At 44.6% G+C, this 14,675-nt stretch overlaps 1 protein-coding gene across 5 annotated transcripts in view; it reads right to left on the bottom strand.

Annotated features, from left to right (window-relative positions):
• Positions 1-14,675, bottom strand: part of LOC143038524 (transmembrane channel-like protein 7) — a 97,261-nt gene that overhangs the window by 15,735 nt on the left and 66,851 nt on the right. For 3 of the 5 annotated variants that reach the window (XM_076207823.1, XM_076207824.1, XM_076207826.1), the window contains exons 2-6: positions 6,771-6,917; positions 5,113-5,253; positions 4,285-4,448; positions 3,035-3,232; positions 412-777 (exon numbers count right to left, since the gene is read on the bottom strand). In XM_076207823.1, coding sequence (XP_076063938.1) covers positions 412-777; positions 3,035-3,232; positions 4,285-4,448; positions 5,113-5,253; positions 6,771-6,852 — 951 coding nt within the window. In that variant the 5' untranslated portion in view covers positions 6,853-6,917. Of the gene's footprint in view, positions 1-411; positions 778-3,034; positions 3,233-4,284; positions 4,449-5,112; positions 5,254-6,770; positions 7,688-14,675 lie in introns of those variants that run through there. The other 2 variants (XM_076207825.1, XM_076207822.1) reach the window with 2 other exon arrangements.

Genomic DNA, 14,675 nt, shown 5'->3' with positions numbered 1-14,675 from the left:
AAAAATAAAAAAATAAATAAAACTACTGTCAGGTGGGCATAGCAGCTTATATCATATTTCAAGTAGAGAGGGAAAGGAGAAAGGACAGGAGGGGAAGAAAGATGGAGAGGTATAGAGAAAGCCTAGTCATACATTTACCAAACAAAAACTGATAAACTGCTGATCAGCTCAAGTACCTCTTCATGCAAACTGATGTCATGCTTCCCACAGAAGTATTTCTACCATCCTATGAGTTTTTGTTTTATTCATCATGCCTTCCCAACTCATTACACTGTATTGAAGGTATATCCCATGCTGAAATAAACCTGAATGACCAATGAACTCAAAATGCAGGAGAAAACACCAGTACAACTACCAACATAAAGAATCTACTCTCAGAAACCTTCGAGTCATTGGGGACTCCTTAATTACCTGATAAAACTGTCCTTCTGATGATCTTAGACTTTCTCTCAAACCTCTGGCAGCTTCTCTCACCATTAAAATCAAACTCATTACCAAAATCACAACCACCACCAGTAAATACGCCAATGGGAGGTTATATTTTAATCCCTCTCCTCCCTCTATGGTTAGTATGTGCCTTGGGTAGTAACCATAGAAGAGGTATGAGATTTCCAGCACCCCAGTACCTTGTAGGCCATCTAGGAATAACTGGACAAGCAGAGGTTTGTCTGTTTGTCTTTCAGGTTCTGTAACTGAAATTTCATATCGTTGGGAGCAACACTGTGTTTCATTGATATACCCTGATGTGCTGTTGCTTTCTACCATGCTACAAGGATCCTGCAAAGTAAAGAATAAAGAAATTATTTTCAAATCCAATCCATCTTATGAAATGAATAAATTTCTGATTTCATATCAGTTACAAATGTACAGAAAATGTATGTCATAATATTACAAATACATAGCATTATATGAAATTATAGATTCTTTCAATAATAACAATGTTTAACTGATTGAGTAAGGGGACTAGGAGTCTCTTACTCAGTATTTTCATCCTACAAATTGCCAAAGCATAAGAGGATCCTGGAGAAGTTTCACTAGTACTCAGGTCACTGAATGAGTATGGATGTGGTACAGATGAAATCAAAAGGGAAGAGATTGGTAGCATGTTTTGGAAACGAAGACGGATGTGTTAGCACTGAGACAAAACTGAAAGGGAAAGGTGAGTGGGAGTTTTGGAGCATGGTGGGTTAGGTGTTAGGAGTGGTGAGAGGCAAAGGGGAAAAGTATGGTTGAGCACCTTGCCCAGCACATTAAGCATGTAACACCTCAGTTATTATAATCCTGCCTGTTGCCTTTCCCCTTCCAGACAGGGATAATCTGACCCTTTTTTCAGTTAGAGGGAATGGTACCAGACTGCCAAACAGCAGACAACATCACATTCAACCCTCCCTCCAGCTTTCAACAACTCCATGCTGTTACAGATGCTAGTCACCTTTCCACCCTTCAACTTACATCCTCTTTGACCTCCCTCAAAGAATGCAGTTTCATCTATTGGTGAACCAACAACTGACACCTGAACACCAGCTCAGGGAAGCTGGCTGCTTGCAAGGTCATCCATGAGCAACTACTCAAAATACTCAGCAAGGAAGTTATGCCCCTCCACTAATGACACTCACTGTCCATCAGCTGTTCAGAACATGCTCACCAGGGTCACAGATTTAGAACAGAGTTTCTTTACGAATCAGTAAGCAGGCCTGGGGGCATTCACATTCAAATGGCACTCAACATCCTCAGCTATTCCCATAGTATATCTCTCTTAGGAAGCTCGCTGGCTGAGCGGGTTAGGGCGTCGTTACTTGTGGTGAAGGTTGAGGTGAGGGGGGTTCAAATCCTGCCACCACCAAAGTTGAACAAAGGGCATGGTTCATTAAATTCCACGCTACAAAGCCCTCCGTGAGGGGCACCGTCCTAGCCTCCCGATAGGGGGAGAGTGTGTGACATTAAACCATATCATTATCATATCTCTCCTTGTCCCTTCTCATGAAAGCTCAAGTCCATTTCTGAGTCTTGTATCAGCCCAGGTCCCCAGCCAATCTGGCAGCATGGCTTTCCTCATGCAACAACACATGACTCTCAAATGTAGCTTTCAGTTATATGCTTGAAAGTATTTCACATTTCTCCAGGGTCCACAAGGGTACCAAACACTTCAAATCAATTACAGATTGCTATTACATGTTCTTGGGCACATGCATTATCCCTAAGTTTTTCCCCCCCAAAAAAAAAAAATCCAGATTTAGTACAACAAAGAGTTCTCCTGAACTTGATATGCAATTTCAGTGTTGTGATCACAAGACTATGATTGATCCCAAAGAACTCAGCACTCTGGTAAATCTTGTATGTGATCTCCTCTGCCACTACTATACCAAAGCCCATCAGTGTGACTTTCATGTCTGGAACCAGATACCAGCAATCCTAAACCTTCTGGACTTTGCAAAATTCAAGAGAGAAATGTTAATGCTTCTAGTTCCAGAGCCATAGGAGCCAATACATACTTCATAAACAGCTCTACTGGTGCCAGTTACTGCAACCACATTGAAATCACCCAAAACAAGTAAGTGTACACTGTAGAGATCACTGATCAACTATAAGATCAAGCTTGAAATGGAATATCTCCTCTTCAAGTTCACATGCCTTGGTAGAAGCATATATTGCAATAAGAGAGGTAAAGCAAAAGGTGCATTTCAGCCTCACCATTATTGTAATCTATCAACTGGAGAAACCTCTGTAACAGTGTGCTATAGTCAGCTAGATATGCCTACAGCCAGTCCTGCAAGGAAGGTCCTATTGCTGCACCCTGACCAGTAGTAGGTGTAACTCTCACAACTGATCTCACCACTGCCTAATCTCACCTCAAAGAGAGCCAATACATTCATTCCAAACCTCCTGAGCTCTAATCACAAAAAGGGGTAATCGGCTGTCTTGGGAGAGGAAAGGAATGTTCCAAACACCCTCACAGACAACCTCACATTTGTGGCTCATCTGCAACACCCAGGCAGCCCATGCAACAATATTTTGTCAAATATAAAAGTCTTACCTCTGGGTGTTTGAAGACAATCTGTGGCACAAGAATGAAAACGGCAATGAGGATGAAGGTGAAGATATTGAGGTACAGAAGCCACTTGATGAAGGTGAAGAATGCCACAAGGCCTGTACCAAAGTTTCCTTCCACATAGCGGAGGCTCCCATACCACAGTTCTACTTTGGACACAATTTCTCGTAGACGGTTCTTCATCTGTTAGGCCATGAAACAGAGGTATGTATAAATAAATAAATATATATAAATACATACATACATACATATACCAAAGGCTTTTTCCCCCTTACATGGGGGGTAGCCAAAAAGAAAAAGGAATAGAAACCACTCCCACCCATTCCATACTCTACATACTCCATTCCCCTCCACCCTCCTCCCTCCCTCTCATCTTGGCACCTCCTGGATGATGGGTCATCCCTGCATCCTGTCCACTGCCCTGGGTCAGAAGCAGTGTTGCAGGAGACAGCACATCCACAGGAAGGCCCCTTCATTAATACGGTGACCCCCCTCTCCATCCCCTCATATATATATTTATAAATATATATATATATATATATATATATATATATATATATATATATATATATATATATATATATATATATATATATATATATATATATATATATATATATATATGAGAGAGGATTTTAGGACACTAAAAAAGTAAACAAATGAAAAAGCTGGTATGTCATTACAAATAAAATGTTCTTATAGATGGACTACCTTTAAATGACGTCAACAATTACTATACCAAATCAATCATAGAAATACATAATCCTCTTACAAATGCAGGCTACAAAAGCCCTCCCACTAAATACATGAATAAATAAACATCTGCCATTACCCAATGATCTTTATAATAAGGTGATGATAGCATGATTTTTGAAGTTGAAAGGTCATGCTACCAACTATAGGACCACTGTAGTGCTAAAACATAGGTCAATATGCTTTTGGGTAAGTAGGATAATTGACCATGCCATATTAGTAAATCTGTTTTAATGTATTATACAATTTTGCTCTGGAAAAATATTATTACAGTGGACCCCTATCCCTGTTAGCAGTTTCTGGGGTCCCATCAGTGGCATAAAGTAAATCAGTTTTAACCTGGTTTTGGGTTTTCTAAACCACTTATCTTTAATCAACTCATATTCTTATTTACCTACCACCATTATCCATGTTTTGGGAAAGGTGAATTGCCAAGGTGTCCATGATTAAAGAAGACAAAAAATTATATAATTATACATTACCTGTGAAGCCATTTTTCTTCTTGACAACTTGAGAGCTGCTAGTCCTCTGGTCCTGAGTGTTGGTGCTGCCTGTAACTGTCTCTTCAATTGTCTCTTCTCCTCCATTGACACAGCCTGACTCCGGATCTCCTGCAGCTTCTCCCATGTCTCCTCTTCATCAACACCTACAAAAATCCTTTGTTAGTAACACTTAAAGAATCAAAATCCACATTAACGTGACTGTGTTCAGGTCTGGCCAAAGAAACACACTACCCTGAATGTAATCATTACACAAGACACTGGATAAGTCTTACACTGCCTCACCCTAGCCTTTCCCAGACAACAACAAAATATTCTTTCTTAAATGACAGTATGCCAATTCAGTGGTCACTGCTTCCTACATGTGAGCTATGGGTCTCTTGCATGACTTGGAGCAAATGACTGATTGATTAAAAAAATGCTTGAGCGAGTATCCAAATAATCTCCAAATCTGAACTCCTTGTGGCCCAATTGGTTTGGATATGGGAGAGATTACTGTATATTTCATATCCTCAGCCCCACAGTGACTGGTAATGGTCCTTATGCCCTCCTACTGATCTCTCTGTAAGAAATACAGTTAAAGTTGATAGAGAGACCTTGGGCCCAGTCTGGAGGCACAGTGTCGGCCCCTCCAATCTGCACCTCTTGATGTTTTTTTTTGTTTTTTTTTTTTTGTTTTGTTTTTTGAGTTTTGAGTTTTGAAAATGGGCAGCTATGCTCTCCATCATCCAAAGCCACAACATGTAGGTTCCTGCCATTATTGATCCTATGTAATTACATAACACTAGGTAAATACAAAATAATCCTCACCCTGTGTTAAATCAGGTAATATTTCCAAATAGGTATCTGAGCCTCTGCGTGTTGTATGTACAAGGGTTGTGGCTGGCTGGCATCGGTGACTTCTGGCTGAGGACCTTCTGCGATGTACTGTACCTCGACCAATAGTATTGACTGAAAAAATAGAAAGGTCCATTAAGTTTATCAAAATCAATATCTATCTTGTGTGATACATGTTCTTACAGTTACCAAAGGTAATAATTTACAATATTATCTCTTAATGATATACTGTCCCAAAATTCTAAAATTCTATATGCAAAAGGCATTTTCAACAGTCAATACACTTAGATCTTCAGTGACATATGTACAGACCAATCATGCAACATTCTTTTATGACTGAAGCCTACTTTCAACATTAATATTAGCTTTCTTCAAAGATAAAGTATGGAACTTTCATAATAGAATAAGAAGCTCTCCACAACACAGTGTATATTTTGAATAAAATATCTGAAAGAGAAGTCATTCTTTCTAAGATGACATTCATTTTTTTCTAATTTTGGCATGACATAACAAACAATAACTACACTCCAAGTACCAAGAATTAAGAAAAAAATATACAAATGCTTATTAGTGTTTTTACAACTGTAAAGGTTATATTGCCCCTATAGCATTAATAAAATGATGCCCCACACCCTTAATATACTGTAAAACATCAATCTTAAGCCTTGGCTCAAAATTATTCAGATAATCAAGAAGAATCTCCCACCATTCCCTCCCCTTCCTCTCTGCCTTCCTCCTCTTCCCCATCTCCTCTCTCTCCCCTCCCCCTCCTTTTCTCTTGTTCCCTTAACCCCCTCCCTCTCTTCCTTCCTTCCCCTCCTCTCTCTCTTCCTTCCTTCCCCTCCTCTCTCTCTTCCTTCCTTCCCCTCCTCTCTCTCTTCCTTCCTTCCCCTCCTCCCTCTCCTCCTCCTCCCTCTCACTCCCTTCCCTCTCTACCCACCCTTCTTTTCTTTTCTCACTCCCCTCCCCTTCCTACTCTATCCTCTTCCCTCTCTTTTCCCTTTGTCCCACAGGGAAGAAAGATGGGGGAAGAGAGGGGAAAGGAGAGGAAAAAGGGAGGGAAGGGAAAGGAATAAGAATCAGGAAGGGAAAAGAAAGAGAATGGAGGGAAGGGAAAAGAAAGAGAATGAAGGGAAGGGAAGGAAAGAGAAGGAGAAGGAAGGGGGAAGGAAAAGGAAGGGGGAAGGAAAAGGAAGGGGAAGGGCAGGTAGGGTGAAGGAAAGGGAGAGGAAGGAAAGGGAGGGGAAGGAAAAGGGAGGGAACGTGAGAGAAGGGAAGGAAAGGGAAAGGAATGAAAAGGAAGGGCTAAGGGGATGGAAGGGAAGGGAAAGGAAGAGAAGGGGAGGGAGGGCAAAGGAAAGGAAAGGAAAGGAAAGGAAAGGGAAGGGGAGGGAGGGAAAAGGAAAGGAAAGGAAAGGAAAGGAAAGGAAAGGGAGGGGAGGGTGGGGGGAGAGAAGGAAGGGGAGGGGGAGGGAAGAGGGAGAGGTTGAGAGTAAGAGAAGGGGGAGAGAGAAGAGGAGGAGGGAACCCCGCCCCCTTTTACACCTCACTTGTGTGAAAAACTGGAAGAAATTAAGTTCTTCTGGGGCCAGAGTACAAAAGTAAACACTAATGGAACTCTTATGACTTACATTCGATGGTTATGCGTTCGTCTTCGCTGTCACTTGTTTCTTCAACAGCCCATATCAATGTCTTCTTGGACCTGCTTGTCATAGCTTTGTGTGTATATAAGGCACTTTGCGTTCTACAAGCATCTACTAGTAACTAATTTCTAAAACCTTGAAAATGCAAAGTAATGTCGTCTTAACTCCCACGGGATATACAGGAAAGGGAAATATGGTCACTCATGTCGATCATCTTGTATATGGAAATTTCTCTCCTGTTTATCATCGCCACAAACGGAATGCACAGAAACACGCGAATGCCTAAAGTAGCATTTCGTTTCTCCGTCCACATAGAATGTTTACTCGACCTAACGGGACAAGGAGCGAGCTACCGAGACCAGATTATCGTGACCTCACTGAGGACTGACCGTTATTGAGCATGACTCGCAGGCACAGAACAGGTACTTAGTCACGCTAGGTATAGTGCACCAAGTATACAGGGAATAAAAATGACTACGCCCCACCCTCGGGCTACGAAGCAGCTAGCGTCTTGTCTCGCGTCAACTCTTGACGTCACACAGAGACACAACACACAAGATGAGACACAAGAGAGGCACCAGCACAAATCCCACAGCGCCCCAGCCATCTGCCTGACTCGAGGCATGGGTGGGCATACCAATCGGGGTACTCCGTAGCCCAGGGAGAGATGAAGGGGTAGTGGGGGAGGAGGGGAGGCCAGAAGGGGAAGGGGGAGGAAGGAGAGGAGGACGAGAAAAGTGGTGGTCATCATGGGTAGTTGTGAGAATGCGAACAACGAAGGGCGGCGGTGGAGGGGGAAGACGGAGGAGGCACCAAAGGAAGAACTCTGAATAAAAGAGGAACAAAGAATGCAAAGATAGAAAACAGGACTACAAAGACGGATCGAAACAAGAGGTAGAGACGTGGTTATCCACGAAGGAAAAGAAGTAAACGGATGGCATAGGGGGGAGGGAAGGAAGGTGAAAGGAAGAGATGGAGGGGGTGGGGAGGGAGAGATGGCAAAAGAGAGAGAGAGAGAGAGAGAGAGAGAGAGAGAGAGAGAGAGAGAGAGAGAGAGTCGGGAGGAAGGAGCTAATTCAATCTCATTCTTTATACCTCCTCACAGAAGGAAGAGGCGCATTCTCAGTAGTACCAGGTTCACTACGATTATAAGGTTTACATACACACACTGGGATGACCCGTCATCCAGGAGGTGCCAAGATACGAGGGAGGGAAGAGGGTGTAGGGGAGTGGAGTGTGTAGGGGATGGAATGGATGGGAGTGGTTTTTATGCCTTTGTTTTTTGACTACCTCCCTTATAAGGGGGTAAAAAGCCTTTGGTATATGTATGTACATACATACATACATACATACATACACACACACACACACACACACACACACACCACACACACAAATAACACAACCTCGTGGCGCAGTGGTTAGAGTTCTCGCCTGCCACGACGGCGGTCAAGGTTCGAATCCTATCCAGGACTGAAATAATTTCAGTATCGCTGCGCTGCGGGTTGTTACTCCAACTCTCGTGGGCGGGGAGTTGGGTGTGTGTGTGCGTGTAAGGTCATGGATCGGTCATACGAGCTCTGAGCTCTCATCCGGGAGGTTAATAACTGTCGATCACGAGTCCAACACGTGATCCAAGACCATGATTAATCACACAAGCACAAGATTTGAGGCTATGTATGATACATTTGATAGGAGACACGACCCAACGAGCGTTGTTATATTCCTGTATACTACAATTAGGTAAACACACAAGAACGCACGCACGTGCAGACACACGTACACATACACACGCGCGCGCACACATACACGCACAAACACGCTGGAAGATTCTGGGAGAAGTGGAGGAGGAGGAGATGGAGGAAGGGGGTAGTGAAGGGGAAGGAGGGGGGAGGGGGAGGAGGAGGAGGAGGGGAGGAGGAGGGGAGGAGGAGGAGGAGGGGAGGAGGAGGAGGGGAGGAGGAGGAGGAGGGGAGGAGGAGGAGGGGAGGAGGAGGAGGAGGAGGGGAGGAGGAGGAGGGGGAAGGAGGGGGAAGGAGGGGAAAGGAGGGGAGAAGGAGGAAGAAGGAGGTAGAGAAGGGGAAGGGGGGGGAGGAGGAGGAAGTGGGGAATGGGATAAAAAAAAAATAAGAGCAGGAGTCTGAGAAAGATAAAGAGGAGGTTGGCCAACCACAGGTCATCGGGAAGTAAACAGGAGTGGTCCAGGCTCACATGGGTATGGAGGCAAGTTACTCCATCTTTAAAAGGGAGGAGGGGTCTTTCGTTACATGGAGGGAGGGCGAATGGGGGTGGGGGGCGAGGGGGTGGCACCAAAGGTCAATAGGGCCTACCGAAGGGGGAGGAAAGGTCGAGAAGGTCTGCGGCAGCGAGTTCCTCGCTGGCCGCCGCGCGTGTGTAGGAGGGAGTCCAACTCACTAGGTCGAACTCGACTAAAGCTGAAGGCGGGGAAGACAATGAGGAGGTGTTACGAATGGAGGTCGAAGACACATCAAAGAGGAGAGGGAGGAAGGGGGAGCTACACACGGACACTAAAGAGGCGCATGAAAAACAGCAACAGAAAAAAAGGGAGAAAACAAAGGAATACACGCGGACGTTAACAAGCTATGGGGCGATAGGGGGAAATTGGCTTTTGAAGGGAGGATAAGGGAGGTTGGGGGGTGGGGAGGACGTGGTGGTCACGTGATCTGCGGCTTCTGTCCGCCCCTTGAGGTCGCTGTGGGTTCGTCTAATGAGACTCGCTCAGGGCAAGAGTCCCCAGGTACTCCCTTGACAACGGGGCCATGACCTGCAGGATCTTCTTTCTTTTTTTTTTTTTTCCACAAAAGTTCTCTCACTGTGTGGCACACTGTGACCCGGAACGATCCCTAACTGTCAGCGGTGACTGACCCTTGCCCTGGCTGTCGGAACACATGACGGCTTCGGCCGCAGCTCACACAGGTTCTTGTGTGTCTCGTTCTTGTTACTTTAAAGGCTCCGCTCCAGCTAAAGCCAAACGACTCTATTCTGGTCTATGGTTGACCCCCACCCCCTCTCCCCAGCTCTCCCGTGGGTTAACCGGCAAAGGTACAAAGTTCTCCTTTAAAAAGATTCTGTTCTGGCTGACGTCAGACAATTTGATATACCTCATCCTTGGGTACAGACGGGTTGAGCCTTTCCTTTCGAAAGAAACCGTATTCGTTATCATTACCATTATCATTATCATGATCAATTGTTGTTGTTGTTGTCGTTATAATTTTATTATCATTATCATTTGTTATTGTTGTTGTTACTATAATTTATTTTTCGTTATTTTCAAATCCATCTGACAGGATTCAAACACGCGAAACTTGTGACACAATTCGCGATTGCTCGACATTCGGCACTCCCATAGACCCGACGACATATGAGTCATGCTACGCGGCGACCTTGAAAGCCCTCGCTGCCTCAGGGATAGAGCGCATCTCGACTCTCGAGGAGGAGAAAGCAGAAGAAAGGAGGAGGAGGAGGAGGAGGAGGAGGAGGAGGAGGAGGAGGAGGAGGAGGAGGAGGAGGGGAGGAGGAGGGGGAGGGGGAGGGGGAGGAGGGGAGGGGGAGGAGGGGAGGGGGAGGGGAAGGAGGAGGGGGAGAGGGTGGAGGAGGGGAAGAGGAGGAGGAGGGGAAGAGGAGGAGGAGGAGGAGGGGAAGTGGAGGAGGAGGAGGAGGAGGGGAAGTGGAGGAGGAGGAGGAGGAGGAGGAGGAGGAGGAGGAGGAGGAGGAGGAGGAGGAGGAGGAGGTAGAGAGGGGCCGAAAGAAAAATTGTGAAAAGAAGGTGGGGAGGAAAAGGAAGATCCCATCTTTGCAAAGTGCTCCACCCGCGAACCATTCCAACACTTTCGTGGGATGATCTCGGAGATTAACCGGGGGAGTGGGGGAAGGTGGGGGGAAGGTGGGGGGGGAGGAGGGACCGGATGCGATCACTTCCAGAAGTCGTCACTCGTGGGTATTCCACAGGTGCGTCACCGAAGCAGCAGGAAGCCCCCCCCCCTCCCAGCACAGCACGATTCTCCGAAACATTGACCATTCACTGCATCCTTTCACTAACCTGAATCTGACTCGAATACCCTTCTGGGTTTCATCAGAATAAAATATACAAAGGTCGTCAAAGTATCGAAGGGACAAAGACAAACGTCCTTCGGTATCAACCAAACACGAGGCAGGTTTCCGAAGAATGCTCAACACCTGAGTACTTTCTTGCAAAATTGGATGTCCGCTCAAAAAGCTTCAAGCCTACGACCAATGCGGCGTGCTTTCTCGTAGGCACACCAAATAATGTTTCCCGTTACTTTAATGCAAATTACGATTGTTTTCTAGTTACGTTATCCCGTTTGTTATGATGACACCAGTTTGATGTGGCTGCTGCCAGAAGATTTGATTCGGGTGAGGTCAGGACCTCAAGTCCGATGCAATTGAGACTGTCCAAACCTTATGCCTGTTTTCTCGATCACTCTCACACACTCTCACTCTCTCTCTATCTCTCTCTCTCTATCTCTCTCTCTCTATCTCTCTCTCTCTCTCTCTCTCTCTCTCTCTCTCTCTCACACACACACACACACACACACACACACACACACACACACACACACGTGATTGAAGAGAGGCACCAAAATGAGAACGGACGGGAAGGCATTACGAGGTCATGGGAACAAACTGAAAAAATACATGTCTAAGGACGTAAGGAAATATGTTTTCCGTGCAGATACACAACCTCCTACAATAGCCTATACGATACAGCCCAAGCTGGAAACATAAATAAATTTAAAGCTAGGGAATATACATGGAGAACAAGAAACAGGACCCTACGAGCTTAATTCCTTTCCTGTATATTACAATTAGATAAACACACACACACACACACACACACACACACACACACACACACACAAGCACGCGTCCAAAGTATGCAAGTCCGTAAATTGTGATAAGTGTCTCAAAATTAGTGTAATGAAAGTATACTGCGACAAGGGACAGTATAAGAATAAGCTTCGCCTTGCAATCCACTACTACGTGAGCGCACGTATACACACACAAACGCACGTACTCTCTCTTTCACACACACACACACACACACACACACACACACACACACACACACACACACACACACACACACACATACACACACACACACACACACACACACAGTGCACTTGTGCATTTACATGTTTATGTTCGTATGTACGTTTGTACCATCCTTGTGCTCAAGGCTCACAAGGACTTGGCTTCCGCTCCGCGACGTGATCCCTAACAAGCCTTGAATTGGGCTCTGCCTCGACCCCGAGAATGTCCCTCGGGACGCCCGGGAGCCCACGCTACTCCATCAGTAGTCCCTTTGTACGGTCTATCTATCTATCTAATAATAATAATAAAAAATAATTAATAAATAATAAATATTAAATGATAAACACTAAATGATGATAAATAATAAATGATAAATAATAAATAAATAATAATAACGATAATAATGATGATAATGATGATAATAACAACAATAATAATAATAATAATAAATATATAAAAATCACTTACACGTTCTCCGGTCCTTTTCAGTGTTGGCCTCTCCCTATACAACTCTTGTTTGTCAATCAACCTATTGTCTTCCGCTTTTGGATACGCCCATAACCTTATTCTTTGTTACATAGACCTTCAGTTACCTCCTCCAGCACACTACACCCAAGTATTTACTCACTAAATTCCTCAAATTCTCATCGGTCTCTGCTAGCAAAACTGTATCATCCGCGTATGGTAAATATCCACTCTTGCCCATTCCCCACCCCCGATTCATAAATATTGTGTTCACCCCTTTCATCACCCCCATTCAAATACAGATTACACAGTTATAAAGACATTACCTGCCCTTGCCTCAAACCAGCATTAACCTCAAGCACCTTGCGTACTTTCTTCACCCCCATTCAATCTTACGATTCCTCAAATTCCCTTCCGACCTACTCTATCATACGCTTTCCCCAGATCCACAAAATATAGATGTAACTGCTTCCCTTCCCCATATGTCTTGGCACTGAGTTGTCTAAATGTGATAGCTTGACCTACACGATCCCATACTTCAAGAAAACTGTTCCCCTCCTATGCTTCTCCCATTATCTTTTGTAATGTAACCCTGTTATAAAAAGTACACTACCTGGGACGCTTAAAAGGTCAATGCATCTGTGGCTCTTGCATTAGGACTTGCAACCTTTCCCCTTAGCACCCTGCCAGCTCTCTTCCAGTCTTTGGGCACTTTCTCTCACAATACATAAGACGTACCCTCAATAACCATTTCCTCGCTGTCTTTCCCCCCTTTTTTTAATCATAACTCTCACTTCATCAAGTCCCACTACTTCTATCACATTCTAACTCTGCCACTACATTCTCCACTTTTTTTTTTTTTTTTTTTACTGACTTGTGCCCTCTTTGTTCTCCTTCTGCTTCTTGTTCCAGCAGGTTCCAGTGTCGGTATTTCCACTTCCCCAGCATGACCCACACCGAGAGCAACTCCTGGAAACACTTTCTCCTCACCTTTCCATAACTTTGTCTTCTTACGTTGACTGTATTTCTTTCTTTTTCTTAACCCCCTCCCACCGTCGTTTGGCTTATAAATTCACTGACTGCTCCCAAAAGATTTTAGCTTTAAAATCCTCAGATATCCAGTCTTCATATCCCGCTTACAGTGTGCCGCATATGATATACAAGACAACAAGGCAGCTGAGCGGACGTCTACACGGATAGAATCGCTGGTAAATTCCAGCCTATAACAACAACAACAGCAACAACACTGCCACTTTCTCATTTCATACCAATACCTCATGAGCTACTCTATCCTTTCGTTCGTTTAATCTCCAACCCCAGTTCATGTTTCTTTATCTTTCCCCTCCATGTCTCATCTAATTCTTCACTCCACTAGTCTGTTCTTCCCCACGCCCATCACCCCTTTTCATACCTCACACTTCCTGAGCGAACTCTCTCACTGCCTCTTTTAACGTCTCCCACTCTCCTTCTACCTCTTCACCTCCTGTGTCTCTGCATTCATACCCAATTCTTTCTCGCCCGTCTTCACCATTCCCTCGCCACCTCATTTAATAAAGGACAAACAACAACAACAAATACTACCAATAATCTTATGGCACGACCAAGCTAAACTTTGGATGGATGAGGATTATCTCTGCTAAAAGAGAGAGAGAGAGAGAGAGAGAGAGAGAGAGAGAGAGAGAGAGAGAGAGAGAGAGAGAGAGAGAGAGAGAATGAGAGAGAGAATGAGAGAGAGAGAATGAGAGAATGAGAGAATGAGAGAGAGAGAGAGAGAGAGAGAGAGAGAGAGAGAGAGAGAGAGAGAGAGAGAGAGAGAGAGAGAGAGAGAGAGAGAGAGAGAGAATGAGAGAGAGAACGAGAGAATGAGAGAAAAAAAGGGAGAAAGAGAGAGAAAAGAGAAAAAGAGAGAGAGAGAGAGAGAGAGAGAGAGAGAGAGAGAGAGAGAGAGAGAGAGAGAGAATTAGAGAGAGAGAGAGAGAGAGAGAGAGAAAGAGAGAGAATGAGAGAGAGAATGAGAGAGAATGAGAGAGAGAATGAGAGAGAACGAGAGAATGAGAGAAAAAAAGGGAGAAAAAGAGAGAAAAAAGAGAGAAAGAGAGAGAGAGAGAAAGAGAGAGAGAGAGAGGGGGGAGGGAGAGGGAGGGGGGGCGGCCGGGCCCGCCATTTCAAGACCAGCCCACGACCTGTAGCGGACCAACCCCTTCAACAAAGTGACACAGAACAAATAGATTGTTGAACAGAGGTGATTCCATGCATGCAGCTGATGGTAGGACCTCATCCAGGTGGGAATCTGAACTTCAGATGAACAAAATCGCCTTCTGTTCTGCCATTATAGAACAGTGAATAATCATC

The sequence above is a fragment of the Oratosquilla oratoria genome, chromosome 24, assembly GCF_046742065.1.
Source record: "Oratosquilla oratoria isolate Oo_2021 chromosome 24, ASM4674206v1, whole genome shotgun sequence".
Taxonomy (NCBI): domain Eukaryota; kingdom Metazoa; phylum Arthropoda; class Malacostraca; order Stomatopoda; family Squillidae; genus Oratosquilla; species Oratosquilla oratoria.
The sequence above is the reverse complement of the archived record's forward strand: the minus strand, read 5'-3'. Positions and strand labels throughout refer to the sequence as shown.